Here is a 25,808-nt window from a genome sequence, read left to right on the forward strand (position 1 = left end):
TGTATAGTAAGGCTTTTTTTTCCGACAAAAAAACGACCATGTATAGTAAGGCTTTTTTTTCCGACAAAAAAACGACCATGTATAGTAAGGCTTTTTTTTTTCTGACAAAAAAACGACCATGTATAGTAAGGCTTTTTATTTCGACAAAAAAACGACCATGTATAGTAAGGCTTTTTTTTCCGACAAAAAAACGACCATGTATAGTAAGGCTTTTTTTTTCCCGACAAAAAAACCACCATGTATAGTAAGGCTTTTTTTTCCGACGAAAAAACGACCATGTATAGTAAGGCTTTTTTTTCCGACAAAAAAACGACCATGTATACTAAGGCTTTTTTTTTCGACAAAAAAACGACCATGTATAGTAAGGCTTTTTTTTTTCTCCCCAAAAAACGACCATGTATAGTAAGGCATTTTTTTTTCCCGACAAAAAAACGACCATGTATAGTAAGGCTTTTTTTTTTCTGACAAAAAAACGACCATGTATAGTAAGGCTTTTTTTCAGACGAAAAAACGACCATGTATAGTAAGGCTTTTTTTTTTCCGACAAAAAAACGACCATGTATAGTAAGGCTTTTTTTTCCGACAAAAAAACGACCATGTATAGTAAGGCTTTTTTTTCCGACAAAAAAACGACCATGTATAGTAAGGCTTTTTTTTCCGACAAAAAACGACCATGTATAGTAAGGCTTTTTTTTTCCGACAAAAAAACGACCATGTATAGTAAGGCTTTTTTTTCCGACAAAAAAAACATGTAAAGTAAGGCTTTTTTTTTCCCGACAAAAAAACGACCATGTATAGTAAGGCTTTTTTTTCCGACAAAAAAACGACCATGTATAGTAAGGCTTTTTTTTTCTGACAAAAAAACGACCATGTATAGTAAGGCTTTTTTTTTCGACAAAAAAAACGACCATGTATAGTAAGGCTTTTTTTTTCAGACAAAAAAACGACCATGTATAGTAAGGCTTTTTTTCCGACAAAAAAACGACCATGTATAGTAAGGCTTTTTTTTCCGACAAAAAACGACCATGTATAGTAAGGCTTTTTTTTCCGACAAAAAAACGACCATGTATAGTAAGGCTTTTTTTTCCGACAAAAAAACGACCATGTAAAGTAAGGCTTTTTTTTTCCCGACAAAAAAACGACCATGTATAGTAAGGCTTTTTTTTCCGACAAAAAACGACCATGTATAGTAAGGCTTTTTTTTTTCTGACAAAAAAACGACCATGTATAGTAAGGCTTTTTTTTTCGACAAAAAAACGACCATGTATAGTAAGGCTTTTTATTTCGACAAAAAAACGACCATGTATAGTAAGGCTTTTTTTTCCGACAAAAAAACGACCATGTATAGTAAGGCTTTTTTTTCCCGACAAAAAAACGACCAAGTATAGTAAGGCTTTTTTTTCCGACGAAAAAACGACCATGCATAGTAAGGCTTTTTTTTCCGACAAAAAAACGACCATGTATAGTAAGGCTTTTTTTTTTCTGACAAAAAAACGACCATGTATACTAAGGCTTTTTTTTTCGACAAAAAAACGACCATGTATAGTAAGGCTTTTTTTTTTCTCCCCAAAAAACGACCATGTATAGTAAGGCATTTTTTTTTCCCGACAAAAAAACGACCATGTATAGTAAGGCTTTTTTTTTTCTGACAAAAAAACGACCATGTATAGTAAGGCTTTTTTTTCCGACAAAAAAACGACCATGTATAGTAAGGCTTTTTTTTCCGACAAAAAACGACCATGTATAGTAAGGCTTTTTTTTTTCCGACAAAAAAACGACCATGTATAGTAAGGCTTTTTTTCCCGACAAAAAAAACGACCATGTAAAGTAAGGCTTTTTTTTTCCCGACAAAAAAACGACCATGTATAGTAAGGCTTTTTTTTCCGACAAAAAAACGACCATGTATAAAGGCTTTTTTTTTTCTGACAAAAAAACGACCATGTATAGTAAGGCTTTTTTTTTCAGACAAAAAAAACGACCATGTATAGTAAGGCTTTTTTTTCCGACAAAAAAACGACCATGTATAGTAAGGCTTTTTTTTTTCTGACAAAAAACGACCATGTATACTAAGGCTTTTTTTTTCGCCAAAAAAACGACCATGTACAGTAAGGCTTTTTTTTTTTCTGACAAAAAAACGACCATGTATAGTATGGTCGTTTTTTCAGGTGAAAAAACGACCATGTATAGTAAGGCTTTTTTTTTTCCGACAAAAAAACGACCATGTATAGCAAGGCTTTTTTTTCCGACAAAAAAACGACCATGTATAGTAAGGCTTTTTTTTCCGACAAAAAAACGACCATGTATAGTAAGGCTTTTTTTCCGACAAAAAACGACCATGTATAGTAAGGCTTTTTTTTTTTCCGACAAAAAAACGACCATGTATACTAAGGCTTTTTTTTCCGCCAAAAAAACGACCATGTACAGTAAGGCTTTTTTTTTTCTCCCCAAAAAACGACCATGTATAGTAAGGCATTTTTTTTTCCCGACAAAAAAACGACCATGTATAGTAAGGCTTTTTTTTTTCAGACAAAAAAAACGACCATGTATAGTAAGGCTTTTTTTTCAGACAAAAAAACGACCATGTATAGTAAGGCTTTTTTTTCCGACAAAAAAACGACCATGTATAGTAAGGCTTTTTTTTCCCGACAAAAAAACCACCATGTATAGTAAGGCTTTTTTTTCCGACGAAAAAACGACCATGTATAGTAAGGCTTTTTTTTTTTTTTTTTTTTTTTTTTTTTTTTTTTTAAATCCTAGTCATACTTACAAAACTCATTGCCCCTCTTTCCAGTAAACAGGCTAACAGCCCTGTGGTCTAGTGGTAGAGTGTCTACCCTCAGACACTGAAGTTGTGGGTTCGATCCCAGGCTGAGTCAAACCAAATGACCATGTATAGTAAGGCTTTTTTTTTCCGACAAAAAAACGACCATGTATAGTAAGGCTTTTTTTTTTCAGACAAAAAAAACGACCATGTATAGTAAGGCTTTTTTTTCCGACAAAAAAACGACCATGTATAGTAAGGCTTTTTTTTTCCCGACAAAAAAACGACCATGTATAGTAAGGCTTTTTTTTTTCTGACAAAAAAACGACCATGTATAGTAAGGCTTTTTTTTCCGACAAAAAAACGACCATGTATAGTAAGGCTTTTTTTTTTCCGACAAAAAAAACACCATGTATAGTAAGGCTTTTTTTTCAGAAAAAAAAACGACCATGTATAGTAAGGCTTTTTTTTCCGACAAAAAAACGACCATGTATAGTAAGGCTTTTTTTTCCCGACAAAAAAACCACCATGTATAGTAAGGCTTTTTTTTCCAACGAAAAAACGACCATGTATAGTAAGGCTTTTTTTTTTTTTTTTTAAATCCTAGTCATACTTACAAAACTCATTGCCCCTCTTTCCAGTAAACAGGCTAACAGCCCTGTGGTCTAGTGGTAGAGTGTCTACCCTCAGACACTGAAGTTGTGGGTTCGATCCCAGGCTGAGTCAAACCAAATGACCATGTATAGTAAGGCTTTTTTTTTCCGACAAAAAAACGACCATGTATAGTAAGGCTTTTTTTTTTCAGACAAAAAAAACGACCATGTATAGTAAGGCTTTTTTTTCCGACAAAAAAACGACCATGTATAGTAAGGCTTTTTTTTTCCCGACAAAAAAACGACCATGTATAGTAAGGCTTTTTTTTTTCTGACAAAAAAACGACCATGTATAGTAAGGCTTTTTATTTCGACAAAAAAACGACCATGTATAGTAAGGCTTTTTTTTTCCGACAAAAAAACGACCATGTATAGTAAGGCTTTTTTTTCCGACAAAAAAACGACCATGTATAGTAAGGCTTTTTTTTCCGACAAAAAACGACCATGTATAGTAAGGCTTTTTTTTTTTCCGACAAAAAAACGACCATGTATACTAAGGCTTTTTTTTCCGCCAAAAAAACCACCATGTACAGTAAGGCTTTTTTTTTTCTCCCCAAAAAACGACCATGTATAGTAAGGCATTTTTTTTTCCCGACAAAAAAACGACCATGTATAGTAAGGCTTTTTTTTTTCAGACAAAAAAAACGACCATGTATAGTAAGGCTTTTTTTTTCCCGACAAAAAAACCACCATGTATAGTAAGGCTTTTTTTTCCGACGAAAAAACGACCATGTATAGTAAGGCTTTTTTTTTTTTTTTTTTTTTTTTAAATCCTAGTCATACTTACAAAACTCATTGCCCCTCTTTCCAGTAAACAGTCTAACAGCCCTGTGGTCTAGTGGTAGAGTGTCTACCCTCAGACACTGAAGTTGTGGGTTCGATTCCAGGCTGAGTCAAACCAAATGACCATGTATAGTAAGGCTTTTTTTTTCCGACAAAAAAACGACCATGTATAGTAAGGCTTTTTTTTTTCAGACAAAAAAAACGACCATGTATAGTAAGGCTTTTTTTTCCGACAAAAAAACGACCATGTATAGTAAGGCTTTTTTTTTCCCGACAAAAAAACGACCATGTATAGTAAGGCTTTTTTTTTTCTGACAAAAAAACGACCATGTATAGTAAGGCTTTTTATTTCGACAAAAAAACGACCATGTATAGTAAGGCTTTTTTTTCCGACAAAAAAACGACCATGTATAGTAAGGCTTTTTTTTTCCCGACAAAAAAACCACCATGTATAGTAAGGCTTTTTTTTCCGACGAAAAAACGACCATGTATAGTAAGGCTTTTTTTTCCGACAAAAAAACGACCATGTATAGTAAGGCTTTTTTTTTTCTGACAAAAAAACGACCATGTATACTAAAGCTTTTTTTTCGACAAAAAAACGACCATGTATAGTAAGGCTTTTTTTTTTCTCCCCAAAAAACGACCATGTATAGTAAGGCATTTTTTTTTCCCGACAAAAAAACGACCATGTATAGTAAGGCTTTTTTTTTTCTGACAAAAAAATGACCATGTATAGTAAGGCTTTTTTTCAGACGAAAAAACGACCATGTATAGTAAGGCTTTTTTTTTTTCCGACAAAAAAACGACCATGTATAGTAAGGCTTTTTTTTCCGACAAAAAAACGACCATGTATAGTAAGGCTTTTTTTTCCGACAAAAAAACGACCATGTATAGTAAGGCTTTTTTTTCCGACAAAAAACGACCATGTATAGTAAGGCTTTTTTTTTTTCGACAAAAAAACGACCATGTATAGTAAGGCTATTTTTTCCGACAAAAAAACCATGTAAAGTAAGGCTTTTTTTTTCCCGACAAAAAAACGACCATGTATAGTAAGGCTTTTTTTTCCGACAAAAAAACGACCATGTATAGTAAGGCTTTTTTTCTGACAAAAAAACGACCATGTATAGTAAGGCTTTTTTTTTCGACAAAAAAACGACCATGTATAGTAAGGCTTTTTTTTCAGACAAAAAAAACGACCATGTATAGAAGGCTTTTTTTTCCGACAAAAAAACGACCATGTATAGTAAGGCTTTTTTTTTTCTGACAAAAAAACGACCATGTATACTAAGGCTTTTTTTTTCGACAAAAAAACGACCATGTATAGTAAGGCTTTTTTTTTTCTCCCCAAAAAACGACCATGTATAGTAAGGCTTTTTTTTCCGACAAAAAAAACGACCATGTATAGTAAGGCTTTTTTTTCCGACAAAAAAACGACCATGTATAGTAAGGCTTTTTTTTCCGACAAAAAAACGACCATGTATAGTAAGGCTTTTTTTTCCGACAAAAAACGACCATGTATAGTAAGGCTTTTTTTTTCCGACAAAAAAACGACCATGTATAGTAAGGCTTTTTTTTCCGACAAAAAAACGACCATGTAAAGTAAGGCTTTTTTTTTCCCGACAAAAAAACGACCATGTATAGTAAGGCTTTTTTTTCCGACAAAAAACGACCATGTATAGTAAGGCTTTTTTTTTTCTGACAAAAAAACGACCATGTATAGTAAGGCTTTTTTTTCCGACGAAAAAACGACCATGTATAGTAAGGCTTTTTTTTCCGACAAAAAAACGACCATGCATAGTAAGGCTTTTTTTTCCGACAAAAAAACGACCATGTATAGTAAGGCTTTTTTTTTTCTGACAAAAAAACGACCATGTATACTAAGGCTTTTTTTTTCGACAAAAAAACGACCATGTATAGTAAGGCTTTTTTTTTTCTCCCCAAAAAACGACCATGTATAGTAAGGCATTTTTTTTTCCCGACAAAAAAACGACCATGTATAGTAAGGCTTTTTTTTTTCTGACAAAAAAACGACCATGTATAGTAAGGCTTTTTTTTCCGACAAAAAAACGACCATGTATAGTAAGGCTTTTTTTTTCCCGACAAAAAAAACACCATGTATAGTAAGGGTTTTTTTTCCGACGAAAAAACGACCATGTATAGTAAGGCTTTTTTTTCCGACAAAAAAACGACCATGTATAGTAAGGCTTTTTTTTTTTCTGACAAAAAAACGACCATGTATACTAAGGCTTTTTTTTCCGACAAAAAAACGACCATGTATAGTAAGGCTTTTTTTTTCAGACAAAAAAAACGACCATGTATAGTAAGGCTTTTTTTTCCGACAAAAAAACGACCATGTATAGTAAGGCTTTTTTTTTCCCGACAAAAAAACCACCATGTATAGTAAGGCTTTTTTTTCCGACGAAAAAACGACCATGTATAGTAAGGCTTTTTTTTCCGACAAAAAAACGACCATGTATAGTAAGGCTTTTTTTTTTCTGACAAAAAAACGACCATGTATACTAAGGCTTTTTTTTTCGACAAAAAAACGACCATGTATAGTAAGGCTTTTTTTTTTTCTCCCCAAAAAACGACCATGTATAGTAAGGCATTTTTTTTTCCCGACAAAAAAACGACCATGTATAGTAAGGCTTTTTTTTTCCCGACAAAAAAACGACCATGTATAGTAAGGCTTTTTTTTTCTGACAAAAAAATGACCATGTATAGTAAGGCTTTTTATTTCGACAAAAAAACGACCATGTATAGTAAGGCTTTTTTTTCCGACAAAAAAACGACCATGTATAGTAAGGCTTTTTTTTTCCCGACAAAAAAAACACCATGTATAGTAAGGCTTTTTTTTCCGACGAAAAAACGACCATGTATAGTAAGGCTTTTTTTTCCGACAAAAAAACGACCATGTATAGTAAGGCTTTTTTTTCAGACAAAAAAAACGACCATGTATAGTAAGGCTTTTTTTTCCGACAAAAAAACGACCATGTATAGTAAGGCTTTTTTTTCCGACGAAAAAACGACCATGTATAGTAAGGCTTTTTTTTCCGACAAAAAAACGACCATGTATAGTAAGGCTTTTTTTTTTCTGACAAAAAAACGACCATGTATACTAAGGCTTTTTTTTTCGACAAAAAAACGACCATGTATAGTAAGGCTTTTTTTTTTCTCCCCAAAAAACGACCATGTATAGTAAGGCATTTTTTTTTCCCGACAAAAAAACGACCATGTATAGTAAGGCATTTTTTTTCAGACAAAAAAACGACCATGTATAGTAAGGCTTTTTTTTCCGACAAAAAAACGACCATGTATAGTAAGGCTTTTTTTTCCCGACAAAAAAACCACCATGTATAGTAAGGCTTTTTTTTCCGACGAAAAAATGACCATGTATAGTAAGGCTTTTTTTTTTTTTTTTTTTTTTTTTTTTTTTTTTTAAATCCTAGTCATACTTACAAAACTCATTGCCCCTCTTTCCAGTAAACAGGCTAACAGCCCTGTGGTCTAGTGGTAGAGTGTCTACCCTCAGACACTGAAGTTGTGGGTTCGATCCCAGGCTGAGTCAAACCAAATGACCATGTATAGTAAGGCTTTTTTTTTCCGACAAAAAAACGACCATGTATAGTAAGGCTTTTTTTTTTCAGACAAAAAAAACGACCATGTATAGTAAGGCTTTTTTTTCCGACAAAAAAACGACCATGTATAGTAAGGCTTTTTTTTTCCCGACAAAAAAACGACCATGTATAGTAAGGCTTTTTTTTTTCTGACAAAAAAACGACCATGTATAGTAAGGCTTTTTTTTCCGACAAAAAAACGACCATGTATAGTAAGGCTTTTTTTTTCCCGACAAAAAAAACACCATGTATAGTAAGGCTTTTTTTTCAGACAAAAAAACGACCATGTATAGTAAGGCTTTTTTTTCCGACAAAAAAACGACCATGTATAGTAAGGCTTTTTTTTTTTCTGACAAAAAAACGACCATGTATACTAAGGCTTTTTTTTCCGACAAAAAAACGACCATGTATAGTAAGGCTTTTTTTTTCAGACAAAAAAAACGACCATGTATAGTAAGGCTTTTTTTTCCGACAAAAAAACGACCATGTATAGTAAGGCTTTTTTTTTCCCGACAAAAAAACCACCATGTATAGTAAGGCTTTTTTTTCCGACGAAAAAACGACCATGTATAGTAAGGCTTTTTTTTCCGACAAAAAAACGACCATGTATAGTAAGGCTTTTTTTTTCCCGACAAAAAAACGACCATGTATAGTAAGGCTTTTTTTTTTCTGACAAAAAAACGACCATGTATAGTAAGGCTTTTTTTTCCGACAAAAAAACGACCATGTATAGTAAGGCTTTTTTTTTCCCGACAAAAAAAACACCATGTATAGTAAGGCTTTTTTTTCAGACAAAAAAACGACCATGTATAGTAAGGCTTTTTTTTCCGACAAAAAAACGACCATGTATAGTAAGGCTTTTTTTTCCCGACAAAAAAACCACCATGTATAGTAAGGCTTTTTTTTCCGACGAAAAAACGACCATGTATAGTAAGGCTTTTTTTTTTTTTTTTTTTTTTTTTTTTTTTTTTTTTAAATCCTAGTCATACTTACAAAACTCATTGCCCCTCTTTCCAGTAAACAGGCTAACAGCCCTGTGGTCTAGTGGTAGAGTGTCTACCCTCAGACACTGAAGTTGTGGGTTCGATCCCAGGCTGAGTCAAACCAAATGACCATGTATAGTAAGGCTTTTTTTTTTCCGACAAAAAAACGACCATGTATAGTAAGGCTTTTTTTTTTCAGACAAAAAAAACGACCATGTATAGTAAGGCTTTTTTTTCCGACAAAAAAACGACCATGTATAGTAAGGCTTTTTTTTTCCCGACAAAAAAACGACCATGTATAGTAAGGCTTTTTTTTTTCTGACAAAAAAACGACCATGTATAGTAAGGCTTTTTTTTCCGACAAAAAAACGACCATGTATAGTAAGGCTTTTTTTTTCCCGACAAAAAAAACACCATGTATAGTAAGGCTTTTTTTTCCGACGAAAAAACGACCATGTATAGTAAGGCTTTTTTTTCCGACAAAAAAACGACCATGTATAGTAAGGCTTTTTTTTTTTCTGACAAAAAAACGACCATGTATACTAAGGCTTTTTTTTCCGACAAAAAAACGACCATGTATAGTAAGGCTTTTTTTTTCAGACAAAAAAAACGACCATGTATAGTAAGGCTTTTTTTTCCGACAAAAAAACGACCATGTATAGTAAGGCTTTTTTTTTCCCGACAAAAAAACCACCATGTATAGTAAGGCTTTTTTTTCCGACGAAAAAACGACCATGTATAGTAAGGCTTTTTTTTCCGACAAAAAAACGACCATGTATAGTAAGGCTTTTTTTTTTCTGACAAAAAAACGACCATGTATACTAAGGCTTTTTTTTTCGACAAAAAAACGACCATGTATAGTAAGGCTTTTTTTTTTCTCCCCAAAAAACGACCATGTATAGTAAGGCATTTTTTTTTCCCGACAAAAAAACGACCATGTATAGTAAGGCTTTTTTTTTCCCGACAAAAAAACGACCATGTATAGTAAGGCTTTTTTTTTTCTGACAAAAAAATGACCATGTATAGTAAGGCTTTTTATTTCGACAAAAAAACGACCATGTATAGTAAGGCTTTTTTTTCCGACAAAAAAACGACCATGTATAGTAAGGCTTTTTTTTTCCCGACAAAAAAAACACCATGTATAGTAAGGCTTTTTTTTCCGACGAAAAAACGACCATGTATAGTAAGGCTTTTTTTTCCGACAAAAAAACGACCATGTATAGTAAGGCTTTTTTTTCAGACAAAAAAAACGACCATGTATAGTAAGGCTTTTTTTTCCGACAAAAAAACGACCATGTATAGTAAGGCTTTTTTTTTCCCGACAAAAAAACCACCATGTATAGTAAGGCTTTTTTTTCCGACGAAAAAACGACCATGTATAGTAAGGCTTTTTTTTCCGACAAAAAAACGACCATGTATAGTAAGGCTTTTTTTTTTCTGACAAAAAAACGACCATGTATACTAAGGCTTTTTTTTTCGACAAAAAAACGACCATGTATAGTAAGGCTTTTTTTTTTCTCCCCAAAAAACGACCATGTATAGTAAGGCATTTTTTTTTCCCGACAAAAAAACGACCATGTATAGTAAGGCTTTTTTTTTTCTGACAAAAAAACGACCATGTATAGTAAGGCTTTTTTTTCCGACAAAAAAACGACCATGTATAGTAAGGCTTTTTTTTTCCGACAAAAAAACCACCATGTATAGTAAGGCTTTTTTTTCCGACGAAAAAACGACCATGTATAGTAAGGCTTTTTTTTTTTTTTTTTTTTTTTTTTTTTTTTTTTTTTTTAAATCCTAGTCATACTTACAAAACTCATTGCCCCTCTTTCCAGTAAACAGGCTAACAGCCCTGTGGTCTAGTGGTAGAGTGTCTACCCTCAGACACTGAAGTTGTGGGTTCGATCCCAGGCTGAGTCAAACCAAATGACCATGTATAGTAAGGCTTTTTTTTTCCGACAAAAAAACGACCATGTATAGTAAGGCTTTTTTTTTTCAGACAAAAAAAACGACCATGTATAGTAAGGCTTTTTTTTCCGACAAAAAAACGACCATGTATAGTAAGGCTTTTTTTTTCCCGACAAAAAAACGACCATGTATAGTAAGGCTTTTTTTTTTCTGACAAAAAAACGACCATGTATAGTAAGGCTTTTTTTTCCGACAAAAAAACGACCATGTATAGTAAGGCTTTTTTTTTCCCGACAAAAAAAACACCATGTATAGTAAGGCTTTTTTTTCCGACGAAAAAACGACCATGTATAGTAAGGCTTTTTTTTCCGACAAAAAAACGACCATGTATAGTAAGGCTTTTTTTTTTTCTGACAAAAAAACGACCATGTATACTAAGGCTTTTTTTTCCGACAAAAAAACGACCATGTATAGTAAGGCTTTTTTTTTCAGACAAAAAAAACGACCATGTATAGTAAGGCTTTTTTTTCCGACAAAAAAACGACCATGTATAGTAAGGCTTTTTTTTTCCCGACAAAAAAACCACCATGTATAGTAAGGCTTTTTTTTCCGACGAAAAAACGACCATGTATAGTAAGGCTTTTTTTTCCGACAAAAAAACGACCATGTATAGTAAGGCTTTTTTTTTTCTGACAAAAAAACGACCATGTATACTAAGGCTTTTTTTTTCGACAAAAAAACGACCATGTATAGTAAGGCTTTTTTTTTTCTCCCCAAAAAACGACCATGTATAGTAAGGCATTTTTTTTTCCCGACAAAAAAACGACCATGTATAGTAAGGCTTTTTTTTTCCCGACAAAAAAACGACCATGTATAGTAAGGCTTTTTTTTTTCTGACAAAAAAATGACCATGTATAGTAAGGCTTTTTATTTCGACAAAAAAACGACCATGTATAGTAAGGCTTTTTTTTCCGACAAAAAAACGACCATGTATAGTAAGGCTTTTTTTTTCCCGACAAAAAAAACACCATGTATAGTAAGGCTTTTTTTTCCGACGAAAAAACGACCATGTATAGTAAGGCTTTTTTTTCCGACAAAAAAACGACCATGTATAGTAAGGCTTTTTTTTCAGACAAAAAAAACGACCATGTATAGTAAGGCTTTTTTTTCCGACAAAAAAACGACCATGTATAGTAAGGCTTTTTTTTTCCCGACAAAAAAACGACCATGTATAGTAAGGCTTTTTTTTTTCAGACAAAAAAAACGACCATGTATAGTAAGGCTTTTTTTTCCGACAAAAAAACGACCATGTATAGTAAGGCTTTTTTTTTCCCGACAAAAAAACGACCATGTATAGTAAGGCTTTTTTTTTTCTGACAAAAAAACGACCATGTATAGTAAGGCTTTTTTTTCCGACAAAAAAACGACCATGTATAGTAAGGCTTTTTTTTTCCCGACAAAAAAAACACCATGTATAGTAAGGCTTTTTTTTCCGACGAAAAAACGACCATGTATAGTAAGGCTTTTTTTTCCGACAAAAAAACGACCATGTATAGTAAGGCTTTTTTTTTTTCTGACAAAAAAACGACCATGTATACTAAGGCTTTTTTTTCCGACAAAAAAACGACCATGTATAGTAAGGCTTTTTTTTTCAGACAAAAAAAACGACCATGTATAGTAAGGCTTTTTTTTCCGACAAAAAAACGACCATGTATAGTAAGGCTTTTTTTTTCCCGACAAAAAAACCACCATGTATAGTAAGGCTTTTTTTTCCGACGAAAAAACGACCATGTATAGTAAGGCTTTTTTTTCCGACAAAAAAACGACCATGTATAGTAAGGCTTTTTTTTTTCTGACAAAAAAACGACCATGTATACTAAGGCTTTTTTTTTCGACAAAAAAACGACCATGTATAGTAAGGCTTTTTTTTTTCTCCCCAAAAAACGACCATGTATAGTAAGGCATTTTTTTTTCCCGACAAAAAAACGACCATGTATAGTAAGGCTTTTTTTTTCCCGACAAAAAAACGACCATGTATAGTAAGGCTTTTTTTTTCTGACAAAAAAATGACCATGTATAGTAAGGCTTTTTATTTCGACAAAAAAACGACCATGTATAGTAAGGCTTTTTTTTCCGACAAAAAAACGACCATGTATAGTAAGGCTTTTTTTTTCCCGACAAAAAAAACACCATGTATAGTAAGGCTTTTTTTTCCGACGAAAAAACGACCATGTATAGTAAGGCTTTTTTTTCCGACAAAAAAACGACCATGTATAGTAAGGCTTTTTTTTCAGACAAAAAAAACGACCATGTATAGTAAGGCTTTTTTTTCCGACAAAAAAACGACCATGTATAGTAAGGCTTTTTTTTTCCCGACAAAAAAACCACCATGTATAGTAAGGCTTTTTTTTCCGACGAAAAAACGACCATGTATAGTAAGGCTTTTTTTTCCGACAAAAAAACGACCATGTATAGTAAGGCTTTTTTTTTTCTGACAAAAAAACGACCATGTATACTAAGGCTTTTTTTTTCGACAAAAAAACGACCATGTATAGTAAGGCTTTTTTTTTTCTCCCCAAAAAACGACCATGTATAGTAAGGCATTTTTTTTTCCCGACAAAAAAACGACCATGTATAGTAAGGCTTTTTTTTCCGACAAAAAAACGACCATGTATAGTAAGGCTTTTTTTTTTCTGACAAAAAAACGACCATGTATAGTAAGGCTTTTTTTTCCCGACAAAAAAACCACCATGTATAGTAAGGCTTTTTTTTCCGACGAAAAAACGATCATGTATAGTAAGGCTTTTTTTTTTTTTTTTTTTTTTTTTTTTTTTTAAATCCTAGTCATACTTACAAAACTCATTGCCCCTCTTTCCAGTAAACAGGCTAACAGCCCTGTGGTCTAGTGGTAGAGTGTCTACCCTCAGACACTGAAGTTGTGGGTTCGATCCCAGGCTGAGTCAAACCAAATGACCATGTATAGTAAGGCTTTTTTTTTCCGACAAAAAAACGACCATGTATAGTAAGGCTTTTTTTTTTCAGACAAAAAAAACGACCATGTATAGTAAGGCTTTTTTTTCCGACAAAAAAACGACCATGTATAGTAAGGCTTTTTTTTTCCCGACAAAAAAACGACCATGTATAGTAAGGCTTTTTTTTCCGACGAAAAAACGACCATGTATAGTAAGGCTTTTTTTTCCGACAAAAAAACGACCATGTATAGTAAGGCTTTTTTTTTTCTGACAAAAAAACGACCATGTATACTAAGGCTTTTTTTTCCGACAAAAAAACGACCATGTATAGTAAGGCTTTTTTTTTCAGACAAAAAAAACGACCATGTATAGTAAGGCTTTTTTTTCCGACAAAAAAACGACCATGTATAGTAAGGCTTTTTTTTTCCCGACAAAAAAACCACCATGTATAGTAAGGCTTTTTTTTCCGACGAAAAAACGACCATGTATAGTAAGGCTTTTTTTTCCGACAAAAAAACGACCATGTATAGTAAGGCTTTTTTTTTTCTGACAAAAAAACGACCATGTATACTAAGGCTTTTTTTTTCGACAAAAAAACGACCATGTATAGTAAGGCTTTTTTTTTCTCCCCAAAAAACGACCATGTATAGTAAGGCATTTTTTTTTCCCGACAAAAAAACGACCATGTATAGTAAGGCTTTTTTTTTCCCGACAAAAAAACGACCATGTATAGTAAGGCTTTTTTTTTTCTGACAAAAAAACGACCATGTATAGTAAGGCTTTTTATTTCGACAAAAAAACGACCATGTATAGTAAGGCTTTTTTTTCCGACAAAAAAACGACCATGTATAGTAAGGCTTTTTTTTTCCCGACAAAAAAAACACCATGTATAGTAAGGCTTTTTTTTCCGACGAAAAAACGACCATGTATAGTAAGGCTTTTTTTTCCGACAAAAAAACGACCATGTATAGTAAGGCTTTTTTTTTTCTGACAAAAAAACGACCATGTATACTAAGGCTTTTTTTTCCGACAAAAAAACGACCATGTATAGTAAGGCTTTTTTTTCAGACAAAAAAAACGACCATGTATAGTAAGGCTTTTTTTTCCGACAAAAAAACGACCATGTATAGTAAGGCTTTTTTTTTCCCGACAAAAAACCCACCATGTATAGTAAGGCTTTTTTTTCCGACGAAAAAACGACCATGTATACTAAGGCTTTTTTTTCCGACAAAAAAACGACCATGTATAGTAAGGCTTTTTTTTTCAGACAAAAAAAACGACCATGTATAGTAAGGCTTTTTTTTCCGACAAAAAAACGACCATGTATAGTAAGGCTTTTTTTTTCCCGACAAAAAAACCACCATGTATAGTAAGGCTTTTTTTTCCGACGAAAAAACGACCATGTATAGTAAGGCTTTTTTTTCCGACGAAAAAACGACCATGTATAGTAAGGCTTTTTTTTCCGACAAAAAAACGACCATGTATAGTAAGGCTTTTTTTTTTCTGACAAAAAAACGACCATGTATACTAAGGCTTTTTTTTTCGACAAAAAAACGACCATGTATAGTAAGGCTTTTTTTTTTCTCCCCAAAAAACGACCATGTATAGTAAGGCATTTTTTTTTCCCGACAAAAAAACGACCATGTATAGTAAGGCTTTTTTTTTTCTGACAAAAAAACGACCATGTATAGTAAGGCTTTTTTTCAGACGAAAAAACGACCATGTATAGTAAGGCTTTTTTTTTTCCGACAAAAAAACGACCATGTATAGTAAGGCTTTTTTTTCCGACAAAAAAACGACCATGTATAGTAAGGCTTTTTTTTCCGACAAAAAAACGACCATGTATAGTAAGGCTTTTTTTTCCGACAAAAAACGACCATGTATAGTAAGGCTTTTTTTCCCGACAAAAAACCCACCATGTATAGTAAGGCTTTTTTTTTCAGACAAAAAAAACGACCATGTATAGTAAGGCTTTTTTTTCCGACAAAAAAACGACCATGTATAGTAAGGCTTTTTTTTTCCCGACAAAAAAACCACCATGTATAGTAAGGCTTTTTTTTCCGACGAAAAAACGACCATGTATAGTAAGGCTTTTTTTTCCGACGAAAAAACGACCATGTATAGTAAGGCTTTTTTTTTTCTCCCCAAAAAACGACCATGTATAGTAAGGCATTTTTTTTTCCCGACAAAAAAACGACCATGTATAGTAAGGCTTTTTTTTTTCTGACAAAAAAACGACCATGTATAGTAAGGCTTTTTTTCAGACGAAAAAACGACCATGTATAGTAAGGCTTTTTTTTTTCCGACAAAAAAACGACCATGTATAGTAAGGCTTTTTTTTCCGACAAAAAAACGACCATGTATAGTAAGGCTTTTTTTTCCGACAAAAAAACGACCATGTATAGTAAGGCTTTTTTTTCCGACAAAAAACGACCATGTATAGTAAGGCTTTTTTTCCCGACAAAAAACCCACCATGTATAGTAAGGCTTTTTTTTCCGACGAAAAAACGACCATGTATACTAAGGCTTTTTTTTCCGACAAAAAAACGACCATGTATAGTAAGGCTTTTTTTTTCAGACAAAAAAAACGACCATGTATAGTAAGGCTTTTTTTTCCGACAAAAAAACGACCATGTATAGTAAGGCTTTTTTTTTCCCGACAAAAAAACCACCATGTATAGTAAGGCTTTTTTTTCCGACGAAAAAACGACCATGTATAGTAAGGCTTTTTTTTCCGACGAAAAAACGACCATGTATAGTAAGGCTTTTTTTTTTCTGACAAAAAAACTACCATGTATACTAAGGCTTTTTTTTTCGACAAAAAAACGACCATGTATAGTAAGGCTTTTTTTTTTCTCCCCAAAAAACGACCATGTATAGTAAGGCATTTTTTTTTCCCGACAAAAAAACGACCATGTATAGTAAGGCTTTTTTTTTTCTGACAAAAAAACGACCATGTATAGTAAGGCTTTTTTTTCCGACAAAAAAACCATGTAAAGTAAGGCTTTTTTTTTCCCGACAAAAAAACGACCATGTATAGTAAGGCTTTTTTTTCCGACAAAAAAACGACCATGTATAGTAAGGCTTTTTTTTTCTGACAAAAAAACGACCATGTATAGTAAGGCTTTTTTTTTCAACAAAAAAACGACCATGTATAGTAAGGCTTTTTTTTTCAGACAAAAAAAACGACCATGTATAGAAGGCTTTTTTTTCCGACAAAAAAACGACCATGTATAGTAAGGCTTTTTTTTTTCTGACAAAAAAACGACCATGTATACTAAGGCTTTTTTTTTCGACAAAAAAACGACCATGTATAGTAAGGCATTTTTTTTTCCCGACAAAAAAACGACCATGTATAGTAAGGCTTTTTTTTTTCTGACAAAAAAACGACCATGTATAGTAAGGCTTTTTTTCAGACGAAAAAACGACCATGTATAGTAAGGCTTTTTTTTTTTTCCGACAAAAAAACGACCATGTATAGTAAGGCTTTTTTTTCCGACAAAAAAACGACCATGTATAGTAAGGCTTTTTTTTTTCCGACAAAAAAACGACCATGTATAAAGGCTTTTTTTTTCTGACAAAAAAACGACCATGTATAGTAAGGCTTTTTTTTCGACAAAAAAACGACCATGTATAGTAAGGCTTTTTTTTTCAGACAAAAAAAACGACCATGTATAGTAAGGCTTTTTTTTCCGACAAAAAAACGACCATGTATAGTAAGGCTTTTTTTTTTCTGACAAAAAACGACCATGTATACTAAGGCTTTTTTTTTCGACAAAAAAACGACCATGTACAGTAAGGCTTTTTTTTTTCTCCCCAAAAAACGACCATGTATAGTAAGGCTTTTTTTTTTCTCCCCAAAAAACGACCATGTATAGTAAGGCTTTTTTTTTTCTCCCCAAAAAACGACCATGTATAGTAAGGCTTTTTTTTTTTCCGACAAAAAAACGACCATGTATAGTAAGGCTTTTTTTCTCCGACAAAAAAACGACCATGTATAGTAAGGCTTTTTTTTTTTTTTTTTTTTTTTTTTTTTAAAAATCCTAGTCATACTTACTAAACTCATTGCCCCTCTTTCCAGTAAACAGACTAACAGCCCTGTGGTCTAGTGGTAGAGTGTCTACCCTCAGACACTGAAGTTGTGGGTTTGATCGCAGGCTGAGTTAAACCAAATGACCATGTATAGTAAGGCTTTTTTTTTCCGACAAAAAAACGACCATGTATAGTAAGGCTTTTTTTTCCGACAAAAAAACGACCATGTATAGGAAGGCTTTTTTATTTTATTTTATTTTTATTTTTTTTTTAAAATTCCCAGTCATACTTACTAAACTCATTGCCACTCTTTCCAGTAAACAGGCTCACAGCCCCGTGGTATAGTGGTAGAGCGTCTACCCTCAGACACTGAGTTTGTGGGTTCGATCCCAGGCTGAGTCAAACCAAATGACCATGTATAGTAAGGCTTTTTTTTTCCCGACAAAACAACGACCATGTATAGTAAGGCTTTTTTTTTTCAGACAAAAAAAACGACCATGTATAGTAAGGCTTTTTTTTCCGACAAAAAAACGACCATGTATAGTAAGGCTTTTTTTTTTCTGACAAAAAAACGACCATGTATACTAAGGCTTTTTTTTTCGACAAAAAAACGACCATGTATAGTAGTATAGTAAGGCTTTTTTTTTTCCGACAAAAAAACGACCATGTATAGTAAGGCTTTTTTTTTGTTTTTTTGTGTTTTCAACGACCTGCTCAGTGGTCAAGTGGTAGAGTGTACACCCTGAGACTAGGAGGTCATGGGTTCAATCCCCCGGCCGGGTCACACCAAAGACTATAAAATAAACGACCATGTATTGTATGGCGTTTTTTTTTCTCCCAAAAAAACGACCATGTATAGTAAGGCTTTTTTTTCCGACAAAAAAACGACCATGTATAGGAAGGCTTTTTTATTTTATTTTTTTTTAATTTTTTTTTTTAAATTCCCAGTCATACTTACTAAACTCATTGCCACTCTTTCCAGTAAACAGGCTCACAGCCCCGTGGTATAGTGGTAGAGCGTCTACCCTCAGACACTGAGTTTGTGGTTTCGATCCCAGGCTGAGTCAAACCAAATGACCATGTATAGTAAGTCTTTTTTTTTCTCCCAAAAAAACGACCATGTATAGTAATACTTACTAATCTCATTGCCCCTCTTTCCAGTAAACAGGTTAACAGCCCTGTGGTCTAGTGGTAGAGTGTCTACCTTCAGACACTGAAGTTGTGGGTTCGATCCCAGGCTGAGGCAAACCAAATGACCATGTATAGCAAGGCTTTTTTTTTCCCGACAAAACAACGACCATGTATAGTAAGGCTTTTTTCTTCAGACAAAAAAAACGACCATGTATAGTAAGGCTTTTTTTTCCGACAAAAAAACGACCATGTATAGTAAGGCTTTTTTTTTTCTGACAAAAAAACGACCATGTATACTAAGGCTTTTTTTTTCGACAAAAAAACGACCATGTATAGTAGTATAGTAAGGCTTTTTTTTTTCCGACAAAAAAACGACCATGTATAGTAAGGCTTTTTTTTTCCGACAAAATAACGACCATGTATAATAAGGCTTTTTTTTTTTTTTTTTTTTTTTTTTTTTTTTTTTTTTATAATCCTAGCCATACTTACTAAACTCATTGCCCCTCTTTCCAGTAAATATGCTAACAGCCCTGTGGTCTAGTGGTAGAGTGTCTACCCTCAGACACTGAAGTTGTGGGTTCGATCCCAGGCTGAGTCGAACCAAATGACCATGTATAGTAAGGCTTTTTTTTTCAGACAAAAAACACGACCATGTATAGTAAGGCTTTTTTTTTCTGACAAAAAAACGACCATGTATACTAAGGCTATTTTTTTCGACAAAAAAACGACCATGTATATAGTAAGGCTTTTTTTTTTCTCCCCAAAAAACGACCATGTATAGTAAGGCATTTTTTTTTCCCTACAAAAAAACGACCATGTATAGTAAGGCTTTTTTTTTTCTGACAAAAAAACGACCATGAATAGTAAGGCTTTTTTTTCCGACAAAAAAACGACCATGTATAGTAAGGCTTTTTTTTCCGACAAAAAACGACCATGTATAGTAAGGCTTTTTTTTTTCAGACAAAAAAACGACCATGTATAGTAAGGCTTTTTTTTCCGACAAAAAAACGACCATGTAAAGTAAGGCTTTTTTTTTCTGACAAAAAAACGACCATGTATAGTAAGGCTTTTTTTTTCGACAAAAAAACGACCATGTATAGTAAGGCATTTTTTTTTTCTCCCCCAAAAAAACGACCATGTATAGTAAGGCTTTTTTTTTTTTTTTTTTTTTTTTTTTTTTTTTTTTTAAAACCGACCATGTATAGTCAGGCTTTTTTTTTGTTTTTTTGTGTTTTCAAAGACCTGCTCAGTGGTCAAGTGGTAGAGTGTCCACCCTGAGACTAGGAGGTCATGGGTTCAATCCCCCGGCCGGGTCAAACCAAAGACTATAAAATAAACGACCATGTATTGTATGGCGTTTTTTTTTCTCCCAAAAAAACGACCATGTATAGTAAGGCTTTTTTTTCCGACAAAAAAACGACCATGTATAGGAAGGCTTTTTTATTTTATTTTTTTTTTATTTTTATTTTTTAAATTCCCAGTCATACTTACTAAACTCATTGCCACTCTTTCCAGTAAACAGGCTCACAGCCCCGTGGTATAGTGGTAGAGCGTCTACCCTCAGACACTGAGTTTGTGGTTTCGATCCCAGGCTGAGTCAAACCAAATGACCATGTATAGTAAGTCTTTTTTTTTCTCCCAAAAAAACGACCATGTATAGTAATACTTACTAATCTCATTGCCCCTCTTTCCAGTAAACAGGTTAACAGCCCTGTGGTCTAGTGGTAGAGTGTCTACCTTCAGACACTGAAGTTGTGGGTTCGATCCCAGGCTGAGTCAAACCAAATGACCATGTATAGTAAGGCTTTTTTTTTCGACAAAAAAACGACCATGTATAGTAAGGCTTTTTTTTTTCTGACAAAAAAACGACCATGTATACTAAGGATTTTTTTTTCGACAAAAAAACGACCATGTATATAGTAAGGCTTTTTTTTTTCTCCCCAAAAAACGACCATGTATAGTAAGGCATTTTTTTTTCCCGACAAAAAAACGACCATGTATAGTAAGGCTTTTTTTTTCTGACAAAAAAACGACCATGTATAGTAAGGCTTTTTTTCCGACAAAAAAACGACCATGTATAGTAAGGCTTTTTTTTCCCGACAAAAAACGACCATGTATAGTAAGGCTTTTTTTTTTCAGACAAAAAAACGACCATGTATAGTAAGGCTTTTTTTTTCGACAAAAAAACGACCATGTAAAGTAAGGCTTTTTTTTTCTGACAAAAAAACGACCATGTATAGTAAGGCTTTTTTTTCCGACAAAAAAACGACCATGTATAGTAAGGCTTTTTTTTTCCGACAAAAAACGACCATGTATAGTAAGGCTTTTTTTTTTCAGACAAAAAAACGACCATGTATAGTAAGGCTTTTTTTTTTCGACAAAAAAACGACCATGTATAGTAAGGCATTTTTTTTTTCTCCCCCCAAAAAACGACCATGTATAGTAAGGTTTTTTTTTTTTTTTTTTTTTTTTTTAAACCGACCATGTATAGTCAGGCTTTTTTTTTGTTTTTTTGTGTTTTCAAAGACCTGCTCAGTGGTCAAGTGGTAGAGTGTCCACCCTGAGACTAGGAGGTCATGGGTTCAATCCCCCGGCCGGGTCACACCAAAGACTATAAAATAAACGACCATGTATTGTATGGCGGGTTTTTTTCTCCCAGAAAAACGACCATGTATAGTAAGGCTTTTTTTTTCTCCCCCCCAAAAAAATAACCATGTATAGTAAGGCATTTTCTTTCTCCCAAAAAAACGACCATGTATAGTAAGGCATTTTTTTCTCCCCAAAAAAAAAATGACCATGTATAGTAAGGCTTTTTTTTTTCTCCCAAAAAAACGACCATGTATAGTAAGGCATTTTTTTTCTCCCCCCCAAAAAATGACCATGTATAGTAAGGCTTTTTTTTTCTCCCCCCAAAAAAATGAACATGTATAGTAAGGCATTTTTTTTCTACCAAAAAAACCCGACCATGTATAGTAAGGCATTTTTTTTCTCCCAAAAAAACAACCATGTACAGTAAGGCAAAAAAAAATTCTCCCCAAAAAACGACCATGTATAGTAAGGCTTTTTTTTTCTCCCCAAAAAAACCGACCATGTATAGTAAGGCATTTTTTTTCTCCCAATAAAACAACCATGTATAGTAAGGCATTTTTTTTCTCCCAAAAAAACGACCATGTATAGTAAGGCTTTTTTTTTTCTCCCAGAAAAACGACCATGTATAGTAAGGCTGTTTTTTTCTCCCAAAAAAACGACCATGTATAGTAAGGCTTTTTTTTTTCTCCCAAAAAAACAACCATGTATAGTAAGGCTTTTTTTTTCTCCCAGAAAAACGACCATGTATAGTAAGGCATTTTTTTTCTCCCAAAAAAAACCGACCATGTATAGTAAGGCATTTTTTTCCCCCCAAAAAAACGACCATGTATAGTAAGGCAATTTTTTTTTCTCCCCAAAAAACGACCATGTATAGTAAGGCATTTTTTTTTCTCCCCAAAAAACGACCACGTATAGTAATGCTTTTTTTTTTCTCCCCAAAAAACGGCCATGTATAGCAAGGCTTTTTTTTTCTCCCCAAAAAACGACCATGTATAGTAAGGCATTTTTTTTTCTCCCAAAAAAACAACCATGTATAGTAAGGCATTTTTTTTTCTCCCAAAAAAACAACCATGTATAGTAAGGCTTTTTTTTTCTCCCCAACAAACGACCATGTATAGTAAGGCATTTTTTTTCTCCCCCCCAAAAAAATGACCATGTATAGTAAGGCATTTTTTTTCTCCCAAAAAAACGACCATGTATAGTAAGGCTTTTTTTTTTCTCCCCAAAAAAACGACCATGTATAGTAAGGCATTTTTTTTCTCCCAAAAAAACGACCATGTATAGTAAGGCAAATTTTTTTTCTCCCAAAAAAACGACCATGTATAGTAAGGCATTTTTTTTTCTCCCCAAAAAAAACGACCATGTATAGTAAGGCTTTTTTTTTTTCTCCCAGAAAAACGACCATGTATAGTAAGGCATTTTTTTTCTCCCCAAAAAACGACCATGTATAGTAAGGCATTTTTTTTCTCCCAAAGAAACGACCATGTATAGTAAGGCATTTTTTTTCTCCCAAAAAAAACGACCATGTATAGTAAGGCTTTTTTTTTTTTCTCCCAAAAAAACGACCATGTATAGTCAGGCTTTTTTTTTTCTCCCAAAAAAACGACCATGTATAGTAAGGCGTTTTTTGTTTTGTTTTTTTTAATGTTTTTTTTTTTTCAAAACAACCATGAAAAGTAAGGCATTTTTTTTTTTATTTCAAACAACCATGCATACTAAGGCGTATTTTTATTTTATTTTTATTTTTTTAAAGACCATGTATAGTAAGGCGTTTTTGTTTTGTTTTGTTTTTAAACGACCATGTATAGTAAGGCGTTTTTCTTTTTTTTTTTAAAACGCCATACTATACATGATCATTTGAGGAAAAAAAACCCCCAAAAAAACGCCTTAGTATATATGGTTGTTTTTTTTGTTTTTTTTTAAATACAAAAAAAACAAAAATGTATAGTAAGGCGGGTTTTTTTTGTTTTTTTAAACGACAATGTATACTAAGGCGTCCCCCCCCCCCCCCCCCAAACGCCCATGTATAGTGTGGCGTTTAAAACAAAAAAAACAAAAAAACGACCATGTATAGTAAGGCTTTTTTTTTTTCTCAAATGACCATGTATAGTAAGGCGTTTTTTTTTTTTTAACTTTTTTTTTCCCCCAAACAACCATGTATAGTAAGGCATTTTTTTGTTTTTTTTTGTTTGTTTGTTTTTCCAAACGACCATGTATAGTATGGTGTTTTTTTTTGTTTTTTTGGGGTTTTTTTTTAACTACCATGTATACTAAGGCATTTTTTTCGGGGGGTTTTAACGCCATACTATACATGGTCGTTTGGGAGAAAAACAAAAACAAAACCGCCTTAGTATACATGGTCATTTAAAAACAAAAAAAAACACAAAAAAACCCGCCATACTATACATGGTCGTTTGGGAAAAAACACACACAAAAAAACACCTTAGTATACATGGTCGTTTAAAAAAACAAACAAACAAAAAAAAAAACGCCATACTATACATGGTCGTCGTTTTGTTTTTTTGTTTTTGTTTCAAACGACCATGTATAATATGGCGTGTTTTTTTTTTTTTTTTTTAAAACAACGATCATGTATAGTAAGGCGGTTTTTTGTTTTTGTTTTTTTAAACGACCATGTACACTAAGGCGTTTTGGGTTTTTTTTCCCCTCAAACGGCCATGTATAGTAAGGCTTTTTTTTTTTTTTTTTAAATCGTATTTTTTTTCCAAACGACCATGTATAGTATGGTGTTGTTTTTTTGTTGTTGTTTTTTTAAACGACCATGTATACTAAGGCTTTTTTTTTCGTTTTTTTTTGGGGGGGGGGGGGGGGGACGCCTTACTATACTATACTATACTTTACGCCATACTATACATGGTCGTTTGGGATGACCATGTATAGTAAGGTGTTTTGGGGTTTTTTCAAACGACCATGTATAATATGGCGTGTTTTTTTTGTTTTTTTTAAACAACGATCATGTATAGTAAGGCGTTTTTTTTGGGGGGGTGGGGGGGTTTAAACGACCATGTATACTATGGCGTTTAAAAAAAAAAAAAAACAAACAAAAAAAAAACGACCATGTATATAGTATGGCGTTTAAAAAATAAAAAAAAAACGACCATGTATAGTATGGCGTTTTTGTTTTTTTTGTTTTTTTAAAAACAACGCATTTTTAAAACATTTACAATTTACACAGTTTCCTATTTCACAGTACCCCAACATGCAAGTACCCCGGCGTGCAAGTACCCCAACGTGGCCCGGGTTGCGAGGGCCCTTTATCGCTGCTCGCAGCTCTAGTTACTTTTACTTTTTCATTTGTTTTAAAAAACGTAAGGTAGTTTCCAATTGTTAATTTTTTTTGTAAGAAGCATTTGCGCTTTTATATTTCATTCACAAAAATGCTTTTTTCCATTTTAATTCGAATTGTTTGGTTAGTCGTGGTTGTTTTCGGCCGGGCCGGCAGTCACCTGATGAAGCATTGAGGGCAAGTCGTCCCCTGAACAGGAAGAAGCGTTCCGTGTTAATCTTCCCGCCGTGGAAAGTGGCGATCCAAGTCTGATTGAAAAACACCGACCACTTGATGGACGCCAACTCCCGGGACGGGTCGCTGCCGGATGATAACGTGACCGCCTCACCTTGGTAGGCCACCTGCTGGAGATGAAGCACTGCAACCATATTTGGGCACATGGTTCCACGTAACATCACGTAGCAATGTATGGCATTACATGTGGTCACAGGTCCACTCACCGCTAGCAGCTGCCTCTAACGAGGCCCTCAGAAAAACCAACATGGAAGCCAGGACGAGCTCTGACACGCGAGACCAAAAAAAAAACATCAAGTTGAGGCTGCTGTCAACAAGTTAACATTGTCATGCTTTTGTGTCAAACATATTGAGTTACATAGCTTAAGCATAACATCATATTGAGTCACATACTGCACATGCAGCACAACATAGGCATCACATTTGGTCACACAGGTCCACAACATTGTTATTTGGTCACATAGCTCATATTTGATTGAATAGCGCCAAATATATTCACAAAGCCTCAGAAAAGATCACATAGCTTACATTTGGTCATATTGTGCCACATAGCATCAGGTAGCACAATGATAATTCAGATGTGGTCACATATCCCATTATCAAAGCATCATAATTGGTCACATAAGGATACACATAAGGTCATATACGTATACATACGTACCCACATAGCCTCGCATAGAATCACATTGTGCCACATAACATCACACAGCATCACATTTAGTCACAGAGTATACAGTAACACATAATACAGTAATTTGGTCGTATTTAGTCACAAAGCACCTAAAAACCTTGACGTTTGTTTTGGTCCCACAGGGCCGCATAGCCTCACTTGGCTGACCTT

At 33.7% G+C, this 25,808-nt stretch overlaps 1 protein-coding gene across 3 annotated transcripts in view; it reads right to left on the minus strand.

The window, feature by feature from the left end:
• The window catches only part of LOC144003446 (SLAM family member 5-like), a 117,913-nt gene that overhangs the window by 91,932 nt on the left and 173 nt on the right, over positions 1-25,808 (minus strand). For 2 of the 3 annotated variants that reach the window (XM_077499697.1, XM_077499696.1), the window contains exons 2-3: positions 25,174-25,233; positions 24,894-25,091 (exon numbers count right to left, since the gene is read on the minus strand). In XM_077499697.1, the coding sequence (XP_077355823.1) occupies positions 24,894-25,091; positions 25,174-25,233 (258 nt within the window). Of the gene's footprint in view, positions 1-24,893; positions 25,092-25,173; positions 25,234-25,495; positions 25,795-25,808 lie in introns of those variants that run through there. The other variant, XM_077499698.1, reaches the window with a different exon arrangement.

This window comes from Festucalex cinctus, chromosome 16 (genome assembly GCF_051991245.1).
Source record: "Festucalex cinctus isolate MCC-2025b chromosome 16, RoL_Fcin_1.0, whole genome shotgun sequence".
NCBI lineage: Eukaryota > Metazoa > Chordata > Actinopteri > Syngnathiformes > Syngnathidae > Festucalex > Festucalex cinctus.